Consider the following 22,402-nt stretch of genomic DNA (forward strand, 5'->3'; position numbering starts at 1 on the left):
TTGCTCTGTTACCCAGGCTGGAGTGCAGTGGCGCGATCTCGGCTCACTGCAAGCTGTGCCTCCTGGGTTCATGCCATTTTCCTGCCTCAGCCTCCCGAGTAGCTGGGACTACAGGCACCCACTACCACGCCCAGCTAGTTTTTTGTATTTTTAGTAGAGACGGGGTTTCGCCATGTTAGCCAGGATGGTCTCAATCTCCTGACCTCGTGATCCGCCAGCTTTGGCCTCCCAAAGTGCTGGGATTGCAGGCGTGAGCCACAGTGCTCGGCCTCAGTGGGTCTTTTCTTTGAGTGACAGTTCAATCCTGTCTCTTCCGTAGTGTCTGTCACCTGCAAATCCGGGGACTTCAGCTGTGGGGGCCGTGTCAACCGCTGCATTCCTCAGTTCTGGAGGTGCGATGGTCAAGTGGACTGCGAGAATGGCTCAGACGAGCAAGGCTGTCGTAAGTGTGGCCCTGCCTTTGCTATCGAGCCCATCTGGGTCCTGGGGAGTGGTCTGACTTTGTCTCTACGGGGTCCTGCTCAAGCTGCAAGGCAGCTGCCCCTAACTGGGTGCCATCTCTTGGGGGCTCATACCCAGCCTCTTCTGCCCTTTAAATCCCCCCTTGACCAGGAGGCATTACAAAGTGGGGATGGTGCTACCTCTTCGGGTTTGTCACGCACAGTCACGGAGGCCGTCCCTGCCGAGGGCTAGCCACCTGGCACACACACTGGCAAGCCACTGTGATCCCTGCTGGTCGTGATCCCCGTGATCCCGTGATCCCCACCCCGTGAGGCTGAACACATAGTGACACTTGCTAGCCAAGCCTCAATGACCCACGTAACATGAACGGGAAAAAGCCAGAAAATTCTGCCAAGGAGCAAGGCCAAGAATCCCAAAGGGAAATGGACTTTGAAGCTGGGCGTCTTCTTGGCTGTCTTAATACAAGTGGCACATCCAAATCCAAAAACCCAAAATTCAAAGTCTTGAGCACCCGAAATTCTGAAACGTCTTGAGCACTGACCTTTAGAAGGAAATGCTTATTGGAGCATTTTGGATTTCGGATTTTTACCTCTAAGTGTGGAGTCCTAATTAGGAAAAAAGCCAGGCTGGCCGAACCAAGGGAAAGCAATAAAAGAAGGCAGATAGGGTCGGGCATGGTGGCTCACCCCTGTAATCCCAGCCCTTTGAGAGGCTGAGGCGGGTGGATCACTTGAGGTCAGGAGTTCGAGAGCAGCCTGGCCAACATGGTGAAACCCCATCTCTACTAAAAATACAAAAACTAGCCAGGCGTGGTGGCGCGTGCCTGTAATCCCAGCTACTCAGGAGGCTGAGACAGAAGAATCACTTGAACCTGGGAGGCAGAGGTTGCAGTGAGCCAATATCGCGCCACTGCACTCCAGCCTGGGGGACAAGAGCGAAATTCTGTCTCAAAAAAAAAAAAAAGAAGAAGAAGAAGGCAGACAAACTATGTAAGTCTGCCTTTCTTCATGGTCCAGAGCACACAACCGTCCTGTGTAAATAACTCTTTATCTTCCTGTGCCCAGCTATCACCAGACACCTCGGCTGATGGAAAATTGCAAGTTAGCTCACTGCAACCTTGGCATTATAAGTACTGCACAAAGCCCTCTTCAGCGCACAGCACAAGCACCATTCTATAAAATCTCCAGCAAGTGGCCGGGTGCGGTGGCTCACACCAGTAATCCCAGCACTTTGGGAGACTGAGGTGGGCGGATCACCTGAGGTCAGGAGTTTGAGACCAGCCTGGCCAACATGGTGAAACCCTGTCTCTATTAAAAATACAAAAAAATTAGCCAGGCGTGGTGGCAGGTGCCTGTAATCCCAGCTACTTGGAAGGCTGAGGCAGGAGAATCGCTTGAACCCGGAGGCGGAGGTTGCAGTGAGCCGAGATCATGCCACTGCACTCCAGCCTGGGGGACAAGAGTGAGACTTCGACTCAAAAAAAAAAAAAAAAAAAAAAAATTCCCAGCAAGCCTTTGTCTTCTGGCAGTCAGCTCCTCTCTTGCTGACCTGCTTGTTGCTTTCTTGCAAGGTATTTTCCTATCTACTTTCTGGAATAAATCTGTCTTTCTGTACTTACAACTGCCTTTTTAAAAATTTCTTTCTTTCTTTTTCGAGATGGAGTCTCACTCTCTTGCCCAGGCTGGAGTTCAGTGGTGCAATCTCAGCTCACTGCAACCTCTACCTACTGGGTTCAAGCGATTCTCCTGCCTCAGCTTCCCGAGTAGCTGGGATTATGGGTGTGCACCAGCACGCCAGGCTAATTTTTGTATTTTTAGTAGAGACAGGGTTTCACCACGTTGGCCAAGGTGGTCTTGAACTCCTGACCTCAAGTGATCCTCCCATGTCAGCCTCCCAAAGCGCTAGGATTACGGCCATGAGCCACCGAGGCCGGCTGCACCTACAACTGTCTTGATAAATTCTTACCCCCACACCACTGGTCCAGATAGCCAATGCTCACCCACAACATTAAGGATATTCCAAATTTAAAACATTCCAAAATCAGAAAAATATTCCAAATCTGAAAATATTCCAAAATAAAAAAAAATTCAAAATCCAAAACACTTCTGGTCCCAAGCATTTTAGAGAAGGGATACTCAACCCAAAATAAGGACAGCAGTTCTATCAATGGTGCTACCATCTTGCAGGCCTCAGTTTAACAGCTTTAAGCCTATTAACGCACCAGTCCTCATAGCAGTGCTGGGAGATGTGTACAGATGAGGAAACTGAGGCACCGAGAGGGCAGTGGTTCAGAGTCCACGGCCCCTGACTGCTCCCCAGCCCGCCTCTCCAGGGGCCTGGCCTCACTGCGGCAGCGTCCCTGGCTATAGAATGGGCTGGTGTCGGGAGACTTCACGGTGACGGTGGTCTCAGCCCATCCATCCCTGCAGCCCCCAGGACGTGCTCCCAGGACGAGTTTCGCTGCCACGATGGGAAGTGCATCTATCGGCAGTTCGTCTGTGACTCAGACCAGGACTGCTTGGACGGCTCGGACGAGGCCTCCTGCCCGGTGCTCACCTGCGGCCCCGCCAGCTTCCAGTGCAACAGCTCCACCTGCATCCCCCAGCTGTGGGCCTGCGACAATGACCCCGACTGCGAAGATGGCTCGGATGAGTGGCCGCAGCGCTGTGGGGGTCTTGACGTGTTCCAAGGGGACAGTGGCCCCTGCTCGGCCTTCGAGTTCCACTGTCGAAGTGGCGAGTGCATCCACTCCAGCTGGCGCTGTGACGGTGGCCCCGACTGCAAGGACAAATCTGACGAGGAGAACTGCGGTATGGGCGGGGCCGGGGGCGGGGGTGGGGCGTTCTATCACCTGTCCCTGGGCTCCCCCAGATGTGGTTTGTGCAGTGATTTAGGTGCTGAAGTGGATTTCGAACAACATGCCAAGAAAGTATTCCCATTTCATGTTTGTTTCTTTTTTTCTTTTCTTTCTTTTTTTTTGTTTTTGAGATGGAGTCTCACTCTGTGATTTTTTTTCATCTCTAAATTTCCTGCATCCATATGGCCACCATGAGGCCCCAGGCCGGCCGATGGTTCCTGTTAGCTTATTGGGAAATCACTGTTTGGAAGGTGCTGGTTGTTTTTTGTTGTTTGTGTTTTGATTTTGTTTTTTGTTTTGAGATGGAGTCTCCCTCTGTCTCCAGGCTAGAGTGCGGTGGTGCGATCAACTCACTGCAACCTCCGCTTCCTGGGTTCAAGCTATTCTCCTGCTTCAGCCTCCGAAGTAGCTCGGATTACAGGCATGTGCCACCACCTCCGGCTATTTTTTTTTCTATTTAGTAGAGATGGGGTTTCACCATGTTATTCAGGCTAGTCATGAACTCTTGACCTCAGGTGATCCACCCGCCTCGGCCCCCCAAAGTGCTGGGATTACAGGCATGCACTGCTGCACCCAGCCTTTTTTTGTTTTTTTGAGACAGGGTCTTGCTGTCACCCAGGCTGAAGTAAAGTGGCACGATTATGGCTCACTGAGGCCTTGATCTCCTTGGCTCAAGCGATCCTCCCACTTCAGCCTCTCAAGCAGTTGGAACCACAGGCTGTACCACCAAGCCTGGCCAATTTTTTTGTACAGACACAGGCTGGTCTTGAACTCCTGGGCTCAATCAATCCTCCTGCCTTGGCCTCCCAAAGTGCTGGGATTCCAGGCATGAGCCGCTGCACCCAGCTAAAGGCCCTGCTGCTTTTTCTCTGGTTGTCTTTTCTTGAGAAAATTTTCACACTCTGTCCTGTTTTCCAGCTGTGGCTACCTGTCGCCCTGACGAATTCCAGTGCTCTGATGGAACCTGCATCCATGGCAGCCGGCAGTGTGACCGAGAATATGACTGCAAGGACATGAGCGATGAAGTTGGCTGCATTAACAGTGAGCGCGGGCCATCTGGTTTTCCATCCCCCATTCTCTGTGCCTTGCTGCTTGCAAATGATTTGTGAAGCCAGAGGGCGCTTCCCTGGTCAGCTCTGCACCAGCTGTGTGTCTGTGGGCAAGTGACTTGACTTCCCAGAGCCTCACTTCCTTTTGTTTTGAGACGGAGTTTCGCTCTGACACCCAGGCTGGAGTGCTGTGGTGCAATCACAGCTCACGGCAGCCTCTTCCTCTGGTGTTCCAGTGATTCTCCTGCCTCAGCCTCCCTAGTAGCTGAGATTAAAGGCGTATACCACCACGCCCGGCTAATTTTTTGTATTTTTATTAGAGACAGGGTTTCTCCATGTTGGCCAGGCTGGTCTTGAACTCTTGGCCTCAGGTGATCCACCCGACTTGGCCTCCCAAAGTGCTGGGATTATAGGTGTGAGCCACCGTGCCAGGCCTAATTTTTTTGTATTTTTAGTAGAGATGCGGTTTTGCCATATTGCCCAGGCTGGTCTCGAACTCCTGGGCTCAAGCGATCTGCCTTGGCCTCCCAAAGTGCTGGGATTACAGGCACAAACCACCGTGCCTGACGCGTTTGCTTAATGAATCCATTTGCATGCGTTCTTATGCGAATAAACTATTATATGAATGAGTGCCAAGCAGGCTGCAGCTCAGACACACCTGACCTTCCTCCTTCCTCTCTCTGGCTCTCACAGTGACACTCTGCGAAGGACCCAACAAGTTCAAGTGTCACAGCGGCGAATGCATCACCCTGGACAAAGTCTGCAACATGGCTAGAGACTGCCAGGACTGGTCAGATGAACCCATCAAGGAGTGCGGTGAGTCTTGCTGCAGGCGGCTTGCAGAATTTGTGGGGAGCCAGGAATGGGACTGAGACATGAGTGCTGTAGTGTTTTGGGAACTCCACTCTGCCCAGCCTGTGCAAAGGGCTCCTTTTTTCATTTTGAGACAGTCTCGCACGGTCGCCCAGGCTGGAGCGCAATGGCGAGATCCTGGCTCACTGCAACCTCTGCCTCCCGGGTTCAAGCGATTCTCCTGCCTCAGCCTCCTGAGTAGCTGGGATTACAGGCGCCCACCACCAAGCCTGGCTAATTTTTTGTATTTTTAGTAGAGATAGGGTTTCACTATGTTGGCCAGGCTGGTGTTGAAATCCTGACCTCATGATCCGCCCACCTCGGCCTCCCAAAGTGCTGGGATTACAGGCGTGACCCACCCCATGCAAAAAAATTAAAAAATGAAGCGATGCTGGGCGCAGTGGCTCACGCCTGTAATCCCAGCACTTTGGGAGGCCGAGGCGGGCAGATCACGAGGGCAGGAGATTGAGACCATCCTGGCTAATACGGTGACACCACATCTCTACTAAAACTACAAAAAATTAGCCGGGTGTGGTGGCAGGCACCTGTGATCCCAGCTACTCAGGAGGCTGAGGCAGGAGAATCGCTTGAACCTGGTAGGCGGAGGTTGCAGTGAGCCAGGATCGCACCATTGCACTCCAGCCTGGGCGACAGAGTGAGACTCTGTCTCAAAAAAAAAAAAAGAAGAAGCGAATTCTGAAATACATGAATTCTTTTCCTTGGGTGCCTGCTTCTGTCTTGAGGTCTGTTGTTGTTGTTTTGAAACAGAGTCTTGCTCTGTCGCCCAGGCTGGAGTGCAGTGGCGTGATCTTGGCTCACCACAACCTCCGCCTCCCAGGTTCAAGTGATTCTTCTGCTTCAGCCTCCTGAGTAGCTGGGACTACAGCTGAATGCCACCTTGCCGGGCTAATTTTTGTATTTTTAATAGAGATGGGGTTTCACCATGTTGGCCAGGCTGGCCTCCAACTCCTGACCTCGAGTGATCTGCCCGCCTCCTGAAGTGCTGGGATTACAGGCGTTAGCCACCTCGTCCTGGTGAGGGTTTTTTTTTTTCCCAACCCTCTGTGGTGGATACTGAAAGACCATATTAGGATAACTGTACAGTATAGAGAAGGCAGTGGCAAGTTTTCTCTGTCATATACCAGAGTGGGCTTGGGCACGGTGGCACACTCCTGTCGTCTCAGCTAATCAGGAGGCTGAGGAAGGAGGATCGCTTGGGCCCAGGAGTTGGAGACTGTAGTGAGCTGTGATCACACCACCACACTTCAATCTGGGCAACAGAGCAAGAGACCCTACCTCTAAAAAAAGTAAATATTTTGGACACTGTGGGCCATACGGTCTCTGGTGCAGTTCCTCAACATGGCTGTTGGGTGAACACAACCACGCACAGAACGCAAACCAATACATGTGGCTATGGGCCCAGAAAATGTTATTTATGGACACTGAAATTGGAATTTTTTTTTTTTTTGAGACGGAGTCTCACTCTGTCGCCTAGGCTGGAGTGCAGTGGCACAATCTCGGCTCACTGCAAGCTCCGCCTCCCGGGTTCACGCCATTCTCCTGCCTCAGCCTCTCCGAGTAGCTGGGACTACAGGCGCCCGCCACCACGCCCGGCTAATTTTTTGTATTTTTAGTAGAGACGGGGTTTCACCGTGGTCTCGATCTCCTGACCTTGTGATCCGCCCGCCTTGGCCTCCCAAAGTGCTGGGATTACAAGCATGAGCCACCGCGCCCAGCCTGGAATTTCATATAACTGTTTTGTGTCGTGAAAATGATTTTCCCTTTTTATTTTTATTTTTCTTCTCAAGTATTTAAATATGTAAAAGCCATTTTTAGGCCTGGCGGGATGGTTCACGGCTGTAATCCCAGCACTTTGGGAGGTCGAGGCGGGAGGATCATGAGGTCAGGAGATCAAGACCATCCTGGCTAACACGGTGAAACCCCGTCTCTACTAAAAATACAAAAAATTAGCCGGGCGTGGTGGCGCACGTCTGTAGTCCCAGCTGCTCGGGAGGCTGAGGCAGGAGAATCGCTTGAACGCAGGAGGCGGAGGTTGTAGTGAGCTGAGGTGGCACCACTGCACTCCAGCCTGAGCGACAGAGTGAGAGTCCGTTTCAAACAAAAACATGTTTGCCCATGCTGGCCTTGAACTCCTGGGCTCAAGCTATCTGCCTGCCTTGGTCTCCCAAAGTTCTGGGATTACAGGCATGAGCTACAGCACCCGGACTTTTGTTGTTTTATATCTATATATCTATATATAAAACTATTGTTTTTTATATATCTATCTATACATATCTATATCTAGATATAGATATAGATATAAAACTGTTGTTTTTTATATATATATAACTTGTTTTATATATATAAATATCTATATAACTTGTTTTATATATATAAACTACAGTAAAAAACATGTAACATAAAATTTACTTTCTTTTTTTTATTATTATTATACTTTAGGTTTTAGGGTACATGTGCACAATGTGCAGGTTTGTTACATACGTATCCATGTGCCATGTTGCTTTGCTGCACCCATTAACTCGTCATTTAGCATTAGGTATATCTCCTAATGCTGTCCTTCCCCCCTCCCACCAAAATTTACCTTCTTAAACCTTATTAAGTGCACAGTTCTGTGCCATTAGCACATTCACACTATTGTACAACATCACAACCACCATCTCCAGAACTCTTTTTTTTTTTTTTTTTTTTAATTCTTTTTGAGACAGTCTCACTCGGCGCACAGGCTGGAGTGCAATGGTGCGATCTTGGTTCACTGCAACCTCCACCTACCAGGTTCAAGCAATTCTCCTGCCTCAGCCTCCTCAGTAGCTGGGATTACAGGTGCCCGCCACCACGCCTAGCTAATTTTTGTATTTTCAGTAGAGATGGACTGGGTTTCATCATGTTGGCCAGGCTGGTCTCGAACTCCTGACCTCAAGTGATCCTCCCACCTCAGCCTCCCAAAGTGCTGGGAATACAGGCATAAGGCACTGCGCCCAGCCCTAGAACTCTTTTATCTTCCCAAACTGAAGCTCTGTTCCCATGAAACACTCACTCTCCATCCCCTCCCCAACTCCTGGCACCCACCATTCTACTTTCTGTCCCTATGAATGTGATGGCTCTAGAGACCTCCTTTTAGTGGAATCAGACAGCATTTTCCTTTTTTGACCAGCTTATTTCACTGAGCCAAGTGCGGTGGCACACGCTTGTAATCCCAAAACTTTGGGAGACCAAGGCGGGCACATCACCTGAGGTCAGGAGTTCGAGACCAGCCTGGCCAACGTGGTGAAACCCCATCTCTAGTAAAAATACAAAAAATCAGCCTGTGATGGTGGTGGGCGCCTGTAATCCCAGCTACTCAGGAGGCTGAGGCAGGAGAATCGCTTGAACCCGAGAGGCAGAGGTCGCAGTGAGCCGAGATCGTGCCATTGCACTCCAGCCTGAGCAACAAGAGTGAAACTCCGTCTCTGCTAAAAATACAAAAAAATTAGCCAGGCATGGTGGCGCATGCCTATAGTCCCAGCTACTCGGGAGGCTGAGGCAGGAGAATCACTTGAACTCGGAAGGTGGAGGTTGTAGTGAGCCAAGGTTGGCGGTGAAGGGATGGGTGAGTGAGAGTGACCAGTCTGTGTCCCCTGGCCCTGCGCAGGGACCAACGAATGCTTGGACAACAACGGCGGCTGTTCCCACGTCTGCAATGACCTTAAGATCGGCTACGAGTGCCTGTGCCCCGACGGCTTCCAGCTGGTGGCCCAGCGAAGATGCGAAGGTGATTCCCGGGTGGGACTGGGCCCTGGGCCCCCTCCGCGCTTCCTGACATGGCAACCAAACCCCTCATGCCTCAGTTTCCCCATCTGTTAAGCGGGCTTGAAAGCAGTTAGGAGGGTTTCATGAGATTCCACCAGCATGGAAAACTATCATTGTCTGGCCAGAGATACTTGCTTCTGGGGATTGGTAATTAAGAAATTTCAGGCCGGGCACGTAATCCTAACACTTTGGGAGTCAGACGCAGGTGGATCACCTGAAGTTAGGAGTTTGAGACCAGCCTGACCAACGTGGAGAAACCCCGCCTCTACTAAAAATACAAAATTAGCCGGGCGTGGTGGCGCATGCCTGTAATCCCAGCTACTCGGGAGGCTGAGGCAGGAGAATCACTTGAACCTGGGAGGCGGAGGTTGCGGTGAGCCAAGATCGTGCCATTGCACTCCAGCCTGGGCAACAAGAGTGAAACACCGTCTCAAAAAAAAAAGAAAAGAAAAGAAAAAAAAAATTTTCAGCTGACACAGCTTCACACTCTTGGTTGGGTTCCCGTGGTGAATGGTGAGGTCAGGTGATGGCTGGGGATGACACCTGGCTGTTTCCTTGATTACATCCCCCGAGAGGCTGGGCTGTCTCCTGGCTGCCTTTGAAGGTGTAGGTTTTGGCCTGGGTCCCATCGCCCCATCTCTAGCCACTGGGGAAGAGTGTCCCCACCAAGCCTCTTTCTCTGTCTCCCAGATATCGATGAGTGTCAGGATCCCGACACCTGCAGCCAGCTCTGCGTGAACCTGGAGGGTGGCTACAAGTGCCAGTGTGAGGAAGGCTTCCAGCTGGACCCCCACACCAAGGCCTGCAAGGCTGTAGGTGAGATCGGGAAGGCGGAGGTTGGGGGCGGCCTCACCCTTTGCAGGCAGCAGTGGTGGGGAGTTTCATCATCTGAACTTTGTACAGACTCATGTCTCCTGACCAGGAGGCTGTTTGCTCCTGAGGGCTCTGGCAGGGGAGTCTGCCGCCCTGTTAGGACTTGGGCTTGCCAGGGGGATGCCTGCATATGTCCTAGTTTCTGGGAATATCCAGTTAACGGAACCCTCAGCCCTGCTGGTGGAACAGGAACTGGCTTTCCTTTCAGGGACAACCCGGGGAGTGACTTCAAGGGGTTAAAGAAAAAAATTAGCTGGGCATGGTGCCGCACACCTGTGGTCCCAGCTACTCGGGAGGCTGAGGCGGGAGGATTGCTTGAGGGCAGGAGGATTTGTTGATCCTCCTACCTCAGCCTCTGGAGTAGCCAGGACCTCAGGTGCATGCCACCATGCTTGGCTAATTTTCTTTTTTTTTTTTTGAGACGGAGTCTCGCTCTGTCGCCCAGGCTGGAGTGCAATGGCACGATCTCGGCTCACTGCAAGCTCTGCCTCCCGGGTTCACGCCATTCTCCTGCCTCAGCCTCCCGAGTAGCTGGGACTACAGGAGCCCGCCACCACGCCAGGCCAATTTTTTGTATTTTCAGTAGAGACAGGTTTCACCATGTTAGCCAGGATGGTCTCGATCTCCTGACTTTGTGATCTGCCCGCCTCAGCCTCCCAAAGTGCTCGGATTACAGGCGTGAGCCACGGCGCCCGGCCGCTAATTTTCGTATTTTTGGTAAAAACAGGGTTTCACCATGTTGGCCAGGCTAGTCGTGAACTCCTGAACCCAGGTGATCCTCCGGCCTTGGCCTCCCAAAGTGCTGGGATTACAGACACCACACCTGGCTATTATTATTTTTTAGAGACAGGGTTTTGCTCTGTCTTCCAGCCTGTAGTGTAGTGCAGCCTCCATCATAGCTCGCTGCAGCCTTGACCTCCTGGGTTCACGTGATTATCCCACCTCAGCCTCTGGAGTAGCATGTGCCACCATGCCTGGCTAATTTTTTTTTTTTTTTGAGACAGAGTCTCATTCTGTCACCCAGGCTGGAGTGCAGTGGCGCAATCTTGGCTTACTGAAACCTCCACCTCCCAGGTTCAGGCAATTCTCCTGCCTCACCCTTCTGAGTAGCTGGGATTACAGGTTCCTGCTACCAAACCTGGCTAGTTTTTGTACATTTAGTAGAGACGGGGATTTCACCATGTTGGTGAGGCTGGTCTTGAACTCCTGACATAAAGTGATTCTCCTGCCTCAGCCTCCCAAAATGCTGGGATTACAGGCGGGCGCCACTGTGCCTGTTCCCGTCGGGAGGTCTTTTCCACCCTATTTTTCTGGGTGCCTCCTCTGGCTCAGCTGCACTCGTGCAGGGTGACACGAGGGGATGGGGAGTCACTCTTGGTTCCATCGACGGGTCCCCTCTGCCCCCCTGACCTCGCTCCCCGGGTCCCCAGGCTCCATCGCCTACCTCATCTTCACCAACCGGCACGAGGTCAGGAAGATGACGCTGGACCGGAGCGAGTACACCAGCCTCATCCCCAACCTGAGGAACGTGGTCGCTCTGGACACGGAGGTGGCCAGCAATAGAATCTACTGGTCTGACCTGTCCCAGAGAATGATCTACAGGTGAGCGTCGCCCCTGCCTGCAGCCTTGGCCCGCAGGTGAGATGAGGGCTTCTGGCCCTGATGCCCTCCTCTCCTCCTGCCTCAGCACCCAGCTTGACAGAGCCCACGGCGTCTCTTCCTACGACACCGTCATCAGCAGGGACCTCCAGGCCCCCGATGGGCTGGCTGTGGACTGGATCCACAGCAACATCTACTGGACCGACTCTGTCCTGGGCGCTGTCTCTGTTGCGGATACCAAGGGTGTGAAGAGGAAAACGTTATTCAGGGAGAACGGCTCCAAGCCAAGGGCCATCGTGGTGGATCCTGTTCATGGGTGCGTATCCACGACGCTGAGGGCTGCAGAGGGAATGGAGGGAGCAGGAAGGGGCTTCAGGAAGTGCTTAGTGGGCTGGGCACGGTGGCTCAAAGCACCTGTAATCCCAGCACTTTGGGAGGCCAAGGCGGGTGGATCATTAAGACCAGCCTGACCAACATGGTGAAACCTCGTCTCTACTAAAAATACAAAAATTAGCTGGGTGTGGTGGCAAGCACCTGTAATCCCAGCTGCTCGGGAGGCTGAGGCAGGAGAATCACTTGAACCCAGGAGGCGGAGGCTGCAGTGAGCCAAGACAGCCCCACTGCACTCCAGCCTGGTGACAGAGCGAGACTCCGTCTCAAAAAAAAGAAAAAAAAAAGAACTGGTTAGTGGCTAGGCCCCAGGATGGTGTCTTCCAAGCCCGTGGCTGACTCAGCAGCTCCTGGGTCAAGACACACTGACCTGTGTCCCCTGGCAGGAAGCATCGCCCCTGCTGCCTGCCCGGTGTACTCTGTACCTGTCAGGCGACATCTGCTACTTAAGCACGTGAGAGGTGGCATTTCACAGTTTCAGTGTGGTGCCGACCGCCCGGGACGCACACTGTCCTTGCAGCTACAATCAGGAGGTGAATGTTGGGTTTCGGGTAGAAAACAGTGGAGAAGGCACACTTGGTGTCTGGAAGGGAAAAGCAGGGAAGAGAGCATCATTCAGATGGAACAGAACCTGCCTGCGGGTGAAGGTGGGCCAACTACGGCCAGTGTCCCTTTTTATTTTTATTTATTTATTTATTTTTTGAGATGGAGTCTCGCTCTGTCGCCCAGACTGGAGTGCAGTGGCGCGATCACGGCTCTTTGCGAGCTCCACCTCACAGGTTCACACCATTCTCCTGCCTCAGCCTCCCCAGTACCTGGGACTACAGGGGCCTGCCACCACGCCCGGCTAATTTTTTGCATTTTTAGTAGAGACAGAGTTTCACCGTGTTAGCCAGGATGGTCTCAATCTCCTGACCTTGTGATCCGCCCACCTCGGCCTCCCAAAGTGCTGGGATTACAAGCATGAGCCACCGCACCCGGCCCCCTTTTCATTTTTTAGTTTTTGAGACGGAGTCTCGCTCTGTCGCCCAGACTAGATTGCAGTGATGTGATCTCGGCTCACTGCAGCCTCTGCCTCCCAGATTCAAGTGATTCTCCTGCCTCAGCCTCCCAACGAATTGGGATTACAAGCATGCACCACCACGCCCGATTAATTTTTTGTATTTTTAGTAGAGACTGGGTTTCACCATGTTGGCTAGGCTGGTCTCGAACTCTTAGCCTCAAGTAATCCGCCTGCCTCAGCCTCCCAAAGAGTGGGGATTACAGGCATGAGCCACTGCGCCCAACCCAACCCTGGATCTCTTTTAAACAAGACAATGCTCACTGTTGCCACAGAACAATGGGTGGGGTACATGTGGCCCAGTGTGTTTGGCCACATAACTGCCAGGCCAGAGGGAAAGAGACTCCCAGACCGTCTCCACTCAGATACAAATGTGTGTGTTGTGTGTGTGTGTTCTGGTCTCATACTTGTTTGTTTGTTTTGAGACAGGGTCTCATTCTGTCACTGAAGCTGGAGTGCAGTGGCACAATCAGAGTTCACTGCAGCCTCAAACTCTTGGGCTCAGTTGATTCTCCCACTTCAGCCTCCCAAGTAGCTGGAACTACAGGTGCACACCACTGTGCCCAGCTAATTTATTTTATTTTTAGTAGAGATGAGGTCTCACTATGTTGTCCAGGGTGGTCTTGACCTCCTAGCCTCAAGCAATTCTCCTGCCTTGGCCTCCCAAAGTGTTGGGATTACAGGTGCAAGCCATTGCACGTGGCTTGTGTTCTTGTGTTTCTTCCTTTCTTTTTCTTTTGAGGAGGCGTCTCAGTCTGCCACCTAGGCTAGAGTGCAGTGGTGTGATCATAGCTCACTGTAGCCTCAACTTCCTGGGCTCAAGCAATCCTCTGATTTCAGCCTCCCGGGCCTGGCCAGCATGGTGAAACCCCGTCTCTACTAAAAATACAAAAATGTAGCCAGGCGTGGTGGTGGGCGCCTGCTACTCCGGAGGCCGAGGCAGGGGAATCGCTTGAGCCTGGAAGGTGGAGGTTGCAGCGAGCCGAGATGGTGCCACTGCACTCCAGCCTGGGCGACAGAGACAGACTCTGTCTTAAAAAAAAAAACAAAACCCCAAACAAACCACATTTGGAGTTTGGGGTTCCCAGCAGGGCTGTTTCCCAAGCCTGAGCCTGGCTGTTTCTGCCAGAATTTGTTGCACGCATTGGCTGGGATCCTCCCCCGCCCTCCAGTCTCACAGCTATTCTCTGTCCTCCCACCAGCTTCATGTACTGGACTGACTGGGGAACTCCCGCCAAGATCAGGAAAGGGGGCCTGAACGGTGTGGACATCTACTCGCTGGTGACTGAAAACATTCAGTGGCCCAATGGCATCACCCTAGGTATGTTCGAAGGACGGCCGTCCCAGCCAGGGCCGGGCACAGGCTGGAGGACAGACGGGGGTTGCCAGGTGGCTCTGGGACAAGCCCAAGCTGCTCCCTGAAGGTTTCCCTCTTTCTTTTCTTTGTTTTTGCTTTTTTTGACATGAGGTCTTGGTCTGTCACCTGGGGTAGAGTGCACTAGTGCAATCACAGCTCACTGCAGCCTCCACCTCCCAGGCTCAAGTGATCCTCCTGCCTCACCCTCCTTGGCAGCTGAGACTACAGATACGTGCCACCACGGCAGACTAATTTTATTTTATTTTTCGGAAGACACAAAGTCTTGTCATGTTGGCCTGGCTGGTCTCAAACCTCCAGGGTGCAAGCGATGCTCCCGCCTCAGCCTTCCAAACTGCTGGGATTACAGGCGTGGGCCACCGTACCCAGCCTCCCTGAAGGTTTTCTGACCTGCAACTCCCCTACCTGCCCATTGGAGAGGGCGTCACAGGGGAGGGGTTTAGGCTCACACGTGGTTGGAGCTGCCTCTCCAGGTGCTTCTCTGCCGGGTCCCTTGGTGGGGGTCTTCCTGCCTGGAGCAGCGTGGCCAGGCCCAGAGGCCCCTCTGAGACTGGCATCAGCACGTGACCTCTCCTTATCCACTTGTGTGTCCTAGATCTCCCCAGTGGCCGCCTCTACTGGGTTGATTCCAAACTTCACTCCATCTCAAGCATTGATGTCAACGGGGGCAACCGGAAGACCGTCTTGGAGGATGAGAAGAGGCTGGCCCACCCCTTCTCCTTGGCCATCTTTGAGGTGAGGCTTGGGAGGGTGATGGAAGTCCTGGCTGACTGTTTACTTAGAGCGACTTATGTACGAGATGCAAGTGCTTAGGTGGCGGATAGACACAGACTGTGTAGATCACTCAAGCCAAGACGAATGCGGAAAACTGGTTGTGACTGGGAGGAGGTCTTAGACCTGAGTTATTTGTTTTCTTTATTTCCTTTTTTTTTTCTTTGAAATGGAATTTCGCTCCTGTTGCCCAGGCTGGAGTGCAATGGCGCAATCTCGGCTCACCACAACCTCCACCTCCCAGGTTCAAGCGATTCTCCTGTCTCAGGCTCCCCAATAGCTGGGATTACAGGCATGCGTCACCACACCCAGCTAATTTTGGATTTTTAGTAGAGATAGGGTTTCTCCATGTTGGTCAGGCTGATCTCAAACTCCCAACCTCAGGTGGTCCGCCTGCCTCGGCCTCCCAAAGTGCTGGGATTACAGACAGGAGCCACCATGCCCGGCTATTGCCGTTTTCTTTCCTTCCTTTTTCTTTCTTTTTAAGAGACAAGATCTCTCTCTGTCGCCCAGGTTGGAGTGCAGTGGTGTGATCATAGCTCACTGCAGCCTCAACCTTCTGGGTTCAAGTGATTCTCCCACCTCAGCGTCCCGAGTAGCTGGGACTACAGGTGCACACCACCATGCCCAGCTCATTTTTGTATGTTTCTTTTTTTTTTTTTTTTGAGAAGGAGTCTCGCTCTTTCACCCAGGCTGGAGTGCAGTGGCGCGATCTCGGCTCACTGCAGGCTCCGCCCCCCGGGGTTCACGCCATTCTCCTGCCTCAGCCTCCTGCGTAGCTGGGACTACAGGCGCCCGCCACCTCGCCCGGCTAATTTTTTGTATTTTTAATAGAGACGGGGTTCCACTGTGTTAGCCAGGATGGTCTCGATCTCCTGACCTCGTGATCTGCCCGTCTTGGCCTCCCAAAGTGTTGGGATTACAGGTGTGAGCCACCGTGCCCGGCCGGTTTTTTTTTTTTTTTTTTGAGACAGTCTTCTTCTGTCACCCCGGCTGAAGTACAGTGGTGCAATCTTGACTCACTGCAACCTCTGCCTCCCAGGTTCAAGCTATTTTCCTGCCTCAGCCTCCTGAGTAGTTGAGATTACAGGCATGTGTGCCATCATACCTGGCTAATTTTTGTATTTTTTTGTAGAGATGGGAGTCTCAGTATGTTGCCCAGGCTGGTCTTGAACTCCTGGCCTTAAGCGATCCTCCCACCTCAGTCTCCCAAAGTGCTGGGATTACAGGCATGAGCCATGGTGGCCGGTTTGTTTTCTTTTTTTTTCTTTTTTTCTTTTTTGAGATGGAATTTTGCCTTTGTTGCCCAGGCTGGAGTGCAATGGCATGATATCGCCTCACCACAACCTCTGCCTCCCGGGTTCAAGGGATTCTCCTGCCTCAGCCTCCCAAGTAGCTGGGATTACAGGCATGCGCCACCCTGCCTGGCTAATTTTGTATTTTTAGTAGAGATGGGGTTTCTCCATGTTGGCCAGGCTGGTCTCGAACTCCGGACCTCAGGTGATCCGCCGGCCTCTGCCTCCCAAAGTGCTGGGATTACAGGCATGAGCCACTGCACCCGGCAGTTCGTATTCTTTTTACTGGGAGTCATGAAAGGCAGTGATCCTCTGTCACATGTGATCTTGGCTCTCAGGGGACATTTGGCAATTTCTAGAGATTTTTTGGTAGTCACAAGTCGATGGGGAAGACTGTTGGCATCTAGTGGGTCGAGGCCGGTGACGCTGCTGAACGCCCAGAACAGAGAAGAAGCAGGCCCTAGATAAAGCCAGGTGGGGAAACTCTGCTCTAAGGAAATGGTGCTATTTTATAACCCCACGTTCCTGGCAGCATGACTACCAACAGCCAAAAGTGGAGTCCCCCCAAGTGTGTTCGTCCATTTGCACTGCAGTAAAGGAATAGCTGAGGCCGGGTAATTTATAAAGAAAAGAGGTTTAAACTGGGCACGGCAGTTTACGCCTATAATCCCAGAACTTTGGGAGGCTGAGGCAGGAGGATCGCTTGAGTCCAGGAGTGTGAGACCAGCCTGGCCAATATGACGAAACCCTGTCTCTACAAAAAATACAAAAAGTAGCCGGATGTGGTGGCAGGCACCTGTAATCCCGGGTTCTCGAGAGACCGAGGCATGAGAATTGCTTGATCCCAGGAGGTGGAAGCTGCAGTGAGCCAAGACCATGCCACTGCACTCCAGCCTGGGCGACAGGGTTGGACTCTGTCTCAAAAAACAACAAAAAAAAAGTTCTGGAAATGGATGGTGGTGATGGTGACACTTGCACAACAGCGTGAATCTGCTTAAGGCCACCGAACTGTGCCCTTACAAATAGTCGAGATGGTACATTTTATGTTATGTGTATTTTTACCACAATTAAAAACTAGTCATGACCCAGGTGTGGTGGCTCATGCCTGTAATCCCAGCACTTTGGGAGGTTGAGGGAGGCGGATCATGAGGTCAGGAGTTCGAGACCAGCCAGGCCACCATGGTGAAACCCCATCTCTACTAAAAATACAAAAATTAGCCAGGCATGGTGGCACATGCCTGTAGTCCCAGCTACTTCAGAGGCTGAGGCAGGAGAATCGCTTGAACCTGGGAGGCTAAGATTGCAGTGAGCTGAGATCATGCCACTGCACTCCAGCCTGGGTGACAGAGCAAGACTTCGTCTCAAAAAAACAAACAAGCAAAAAAAACTAGCTGTGGGTCAGGCATGGTGGCTCACGCCTGTGATGTCAGCACTTTGGAAGACCGAGGTAGGTGGATGGCCTGAGGTCAGGAGTTCGAATCCAGCCTGGCCAACATGGTGAAATCCCATCTCTACTAAAAATACAAAAAATTAGCCAGGTGTGGTGGCACGCACCTGTAATCCCCGCTACTCGGGAGGCTGAAGCAGGAGAATCGTTTCAACCTGGGAGGTGGAGGTTGCAGTGAGCCGAGATTGGGCCTCTGTACTCCAGCCTGGGCAACAAGAGTGAAACTGTGTCTCAAAAAAACAAAAAAACTAGTTGTGGAGAGAGGGTGGCCTGTGTCTCATCCCAGTGTTTAACGGGATTTGTCATCTTCCTTGCTGCCTGTTTAGGACAAAGTATTTTGGACAGATATCATCAACGAAGCCATTTTCAGCGCCAACCGCCTCACGGGTTCCGATGTCAATCTGTTGGCCGAAAACCTACTGTCCCCAGAGGATATGGTCCTCTTCCACAACCTCACCCAGCCAAGAGGTAAGGGTGGGTCAGCCCCACCCCCCCACCTTAAAACCTCCTTGTGGAAACTCTGGAATGTTCTGGAAATTTCTAGAATCTTCTGGTCTATCTGATGATCTCATTCCTGCCCTGACTCCGCTTCTTCTGCCCCAGGAGTGAACTGGTGTGAGAAGACCACCCTGAGCAATGGCGGCTGCCAGTATCTGTGCCTCCCTGCCCCGCAGATCAACCCCCACTCGCCCAAGTTTACCTGCGCCTGCCCGGATGGCATGCTGCTGGCCAGGGACATGAGGAGCTGCCTCACAGGTGCGGCACACGCCTTGTTTCTGTGTCCTGTGTCCTCCAACTGTCCCCTCCTGAGCCTCTCTCTGCTCATCTGTCAAATGGGTACCTCAAGGTCGTAAGGACTCATGAGCTGGGATAACCATACTTTTCTTTTCTTGGATGGACACATCAGCACCGGGCTGGACATTTACCCAGTTCCCCTTTGACGCCTGGTTTCCTCTTTCCGGCCCCATGAAGAGGTGATCTGATTTCTGACAGGATCCCTGCGGGAGGAAATGGTCCCCTTGTTGACTTTTTTTTTTTTTTTTTTGAGATTTGCTCTGTCACTCAGGCTGGAGTGCAGTGGTGCCATCTTGGCTCACTGCTACCTCTCCCACTGGGTTCAAGCAATTCTCGTGCCTCAGCCTCCCAAGTAGCTGAGATTACAGGCATGTGCCACCACGCCTGGCTAATTTTTGTATTTTTAGTACAGACAGGGTTTCTCCATGGTGGCCAGGCTGGTCTCGAACTCCTGACCTCAGGTGATCTGCCCACCTCTGCCTCCTGAAGTGCTACGATTACAGGCATGAGCCACCGCGCCCACCCCCCTTTGTTGACTTTTCTCATCCTCTGAGAAAGTCTCATTTGAGGCCAACACCTCCCTCAAGCGAACTGAATCTCCCTTTTGAACAACAACAAATAACAATATGACCCAACGGCTCACATCTGTGGTCCCAGCTACTCGGGAGGCTGTGGTGTGAGGATTGCTTGAGCCCAGGAGGTCGAGGCTACAGAGGGCTATAATCACACCACTTCACTCCAGCCTGGGGGACAAAGTGAAACCCTGTCTGAAAAAAACAAAAAAAAGAAAAAGAAAAAGAAACAATATGATTACAAAGTAGATGTTCATGGTGTTTACTTTCAGTACTCTTTTTTTTTTTTTTTGAGACAGAGTCTTGCTCTGTCGCCCAGACTGGAGTGCACTGGCACGATCTTGGCTCACTGCAACCTCTGCCTCCCAGGTTCAAGCGATTCTCCTGCCTCAGCCTCCCCAGTAGCTGGGACTACAGGCACGTCCCACTACGCTCAGCTAATTTTTTGTATTTTTTAGTAGAGATGGGGTTTCACTATGTTAGCCAGGATGGTCTCCATCTCCTGACTTCGTGATCCGCCTGCCTCGGGCTCCCAAAGTGTTGGGATTATGGGCGTGAGCCACCGCGCCTGGCCTTTTTTTTTTTTTTTTTGAGATGGAGTTTCGCTCTTGTTGCCCAGTCTGGAGTGCAATGGTGTGATCTCGGCTCACTGCAACTTCTGCCTCCTGGGTTCAAGCGATTCTCCTGCCTCAGCCTCCCGAGTAGCTGGGATTACAGGCATGTGCCCCCACGCCCAGCTAATTTTGTATTTTTAGTAGAGACGGGATTTCTCCATGTTGGTCAGGCTGGTCTCGAACTCCTGACCTCAAGTGATCCGCCCGCCTCGGCCTCCCAAAGTTCTGGGATTACAGGCATGAGCCACCACACCTGGCCGTGTCTGGCCTTTTTTAGTTATTTCTTTTTTTTTTTTTTTTTTTTTTTTTTTTGAGACAGAGTCTCTGTCACCCAGGCTGGAGTGCAGTGGTGCAATCTCTGCTCACTGCAAGCTCCGCCCCCTGGATTCACGCCATTCTCCTGCCTCAGCCTCCTGAGTAGCTGGGACTACAGGTGCCTGCTACCCCGCCCGGCTAATTTTTTGTATATTTAGTAGAGACGGAGTTTCACTGTGTTAGCCAGGATGGTCTCGATCTTCTGACTTTGTGATCCGCCCCCCCTCGGCCTCCCAAAGTGCTGGGATTACAGGCGTGAGCCACCACACCAGGCTTTTTTTCTTTTTCTTTTTTTTTTTTTTGAGATGGAGTCCCGCTCTGTCACCCAGGCTGGAGTGCAGTGGCATGATCTCGGCTCACTGCAAGCTCCACCTCCCGGGTTCACGCCATTCTCCAGCCTCAGCCTCCCAAGTAGCTGAGACTACAGGCGCCCGCCACCACACCTGGCTAATTTTTTTGTATTTTTAGTAGAGACGGGGTTTCACCATGTTAGCCAGGCTGGTCTTGAACTCTTAACCTCAGGTGATCCACCTGCCTCGGCCTCCCAAAATGCTGGGATTACAGGTGTGAGCCACCTTGCCCAGCCTAAGCCACTGTGCCAGGCCTCATTTTGGACTTCTTAAAAATTTTATTATTATTATTTTTTGGTTTCTTTTTTTTGAGACAGGGTCTCATTCTGTCGTCCAGGCTAGAGTGCAGTGATGGGATCATAGCTTACTGCAGCCTCTACCTCCTGGGCTCGAGCGATCCTGCCCCTTAGCCTCCCGAGTAGCTGGGAGTACAGGCGTGCACCACCACACCTGGCTAATTTTTTTTTTTTGGAATGTAGAGATGGGATTTTGCCATGTTGACCAGGCTAGTCTTAAACTCCTGGACTCAAGAGATCCTCCTGCCTTGGCCTCCCAAGGTCATTTTAGACTTTCGTCATTAGGCGCACACCTATGAGAGGGGCCTGCAGGCACGTGGCACTCAGAACACGTTTATTTATTCTTTCAGAGGCTGAGGCTGCAGTGGTCACCCAGGAGACATCCACCGTCAGGCTAAAGGTCAGCTCCACAGCCGTAGGGACACAGCACACAACCACCCGGCCTGTTCCTGACACCTCCCGGCTGCCTGGGGCCACCCCTGGGCTCACCACGGCGGAGATAGTGACGATGTCTCACCAAGGTAAAGGCTGGGCCCTCCCTGGGCCCCTCTTCACTGGGAGATGGGTCCCTTCAGTGGCCACGAACATTTTGGTCACAAGATGGAGTCCAGGTGGTGTCCTCACTCCCTTGCTGACCATCTCTCACTTGGGCCATGTGTCTCTGGGCCCTCAGTTTCCCTATCTGTGAAGTGGGTCTAATCACAGTTCTTGTCCTCTTTGCAAGGATTAAATGGGCCAAATCACATGAGGGGCCAGGTTCTTCAGGCTCCTGGTTCCCAAAGTCAGCCACGCACAGTCTGGGTCCCGAAATTTTATCAAGGCACATTCGTTGCCTCAGCTTCAGGCATCTGCCCCAAAAAGGCCAGGACTAAGGCAAGGAGAGGGAGGGATTCCTCAGTATGCAGCTTTTCACAGAGGTTCCAAAAGGCTAAGGAATCCAGTAACATTTTAACACAATTTTACAATTTTTTTTTTTTGAGACAGAGTTTTGCTCTTGTTGCCTAAGCTGGAGTGCAGTGGCACGATCTCAGCTCACCACAACCTCTGGCTCCCGGATTTAAGTGATTCTCCTGCCTCAGCCTCCCGAGTAGCTGGGATTATAGGCATGCGCCACCACGCCCGGCTAATTTTGTATTTTTAGTACAGAAGGGGCTTCTCTATGTTGGTCAGGCTGGTCGTGAACTCCCAACCTCAGGTGATCCACCTGCCTGAGCCTCCCAAAGTGCTGGGATTACAGGTGTGAGCCACCACGCCTGGCCTTTTTTTTTTTTTTTTTTTTTTTGAGACAGTCTTGCCCTCGCCCATGCTGTAGTGCAGTGACGCAGTCTCGGCTCACTGTAACCTCTGCTTCCCAGGTTCAAGCAATTCTTCTGCCTCAGCCTCCCATGTAGAGTAGCTGGGACTACAGGCACCTGCCACCATGCCTGGCTAATTTTTGCATTTTTAGTAGAGATGGGGTTTCACAATGTTGGCCAGGCTGGTCTCAAACTCCTGACCTCAAGTCATCTGCCCGCCTCAGCCCCACCAAAGTGCTGGGATTATAGGCGTCAGCCACCACGCCTGGCCTACAATTTATTCTTTGGTGGCTCACACCTGTAATCCCAGCACTTTGGGCGGCCAAGG

At 52.1% G+C, this 22,402-nt stretch overlaps 1 protein-coding gene across 8 annotated transcripts in view; it reads left to right on the forward strand.

Moving 5' to 3' along the window:
• The window catches only part of LDLR (low density lipoprotein receptor), a 43,548-nt gene that overhangs the window by 13,158 nt on the left and 7,988 nt on the right, over nt 1-22,402 (forward strand). For 4 of the 8 annotated variants that reach the window (XM_055238517.2, XM_063615987.1, XM_063615986.1 and 1 more), the window contains exons 3-15: nt 320-442; nt 2,892-3,272; nt 4,238-4,360; nt 5,062-5,184; nt 8,870-8,989; nt 9,718-9,843; nt 11,331-11,502; nt 11,588-11,815; nt 14,152-14,270; nt 14,920-15,059; nt 18,164-18,305; nt 18,441-18,593; nt 21,130-21,300. In XM_055238517.2, coding sequence (XP_055094492.1) covers nt 320-442; nt 2,892-3,272; nt 4,238-4,360; nt 5,062-5,184; nt 8,870-8,989; nt 9,718-9,843; nt 11,331-11,502; nt 11,588-11,815; nt 14,152-14,270; nt 14,920-15,059; nt 18,164-18,305; nt 18,441-18,593; nt 21,130-21,300 — 2,121 coding nt within the window. The remainder of the gene's footprint in view (nt 1-319; nt 443-2,891; nt 3,273-4,237; nt 4,361-5,061; nt 5,185-8,869; nt 8,990-9,717; nt 9,844-11,330; nt 11,503-11,587; nt 11,816-14,151; nt 14,271-14,919; nt 15,060-18,163; nt 18,306-18,440; nt 18,594-21,129; nt 21,301-22,402) is intronic. The other 4 variants (XM_063615988.1, XM_055238519.2, XM_055238522.2 and 1 more) reach the window with 4 other exon arrangements.

The sequence above is a fragment of the Symphalangus syndactylus genome, chromosome 13 (assembly GCF_028878055.3).
Source record: "Symphalangus syndactylus isolate Jambi chromosome 13, NHGRI_mSymSyn1-v2.1_pri, whole genome shotgun sequence".
Lineage (NCBI taxonomy): Eukaryota > Metazoa > Chordata > Mammalia > Primates > Hylobatidae > Symphalangus > Symphalangus syndactylus.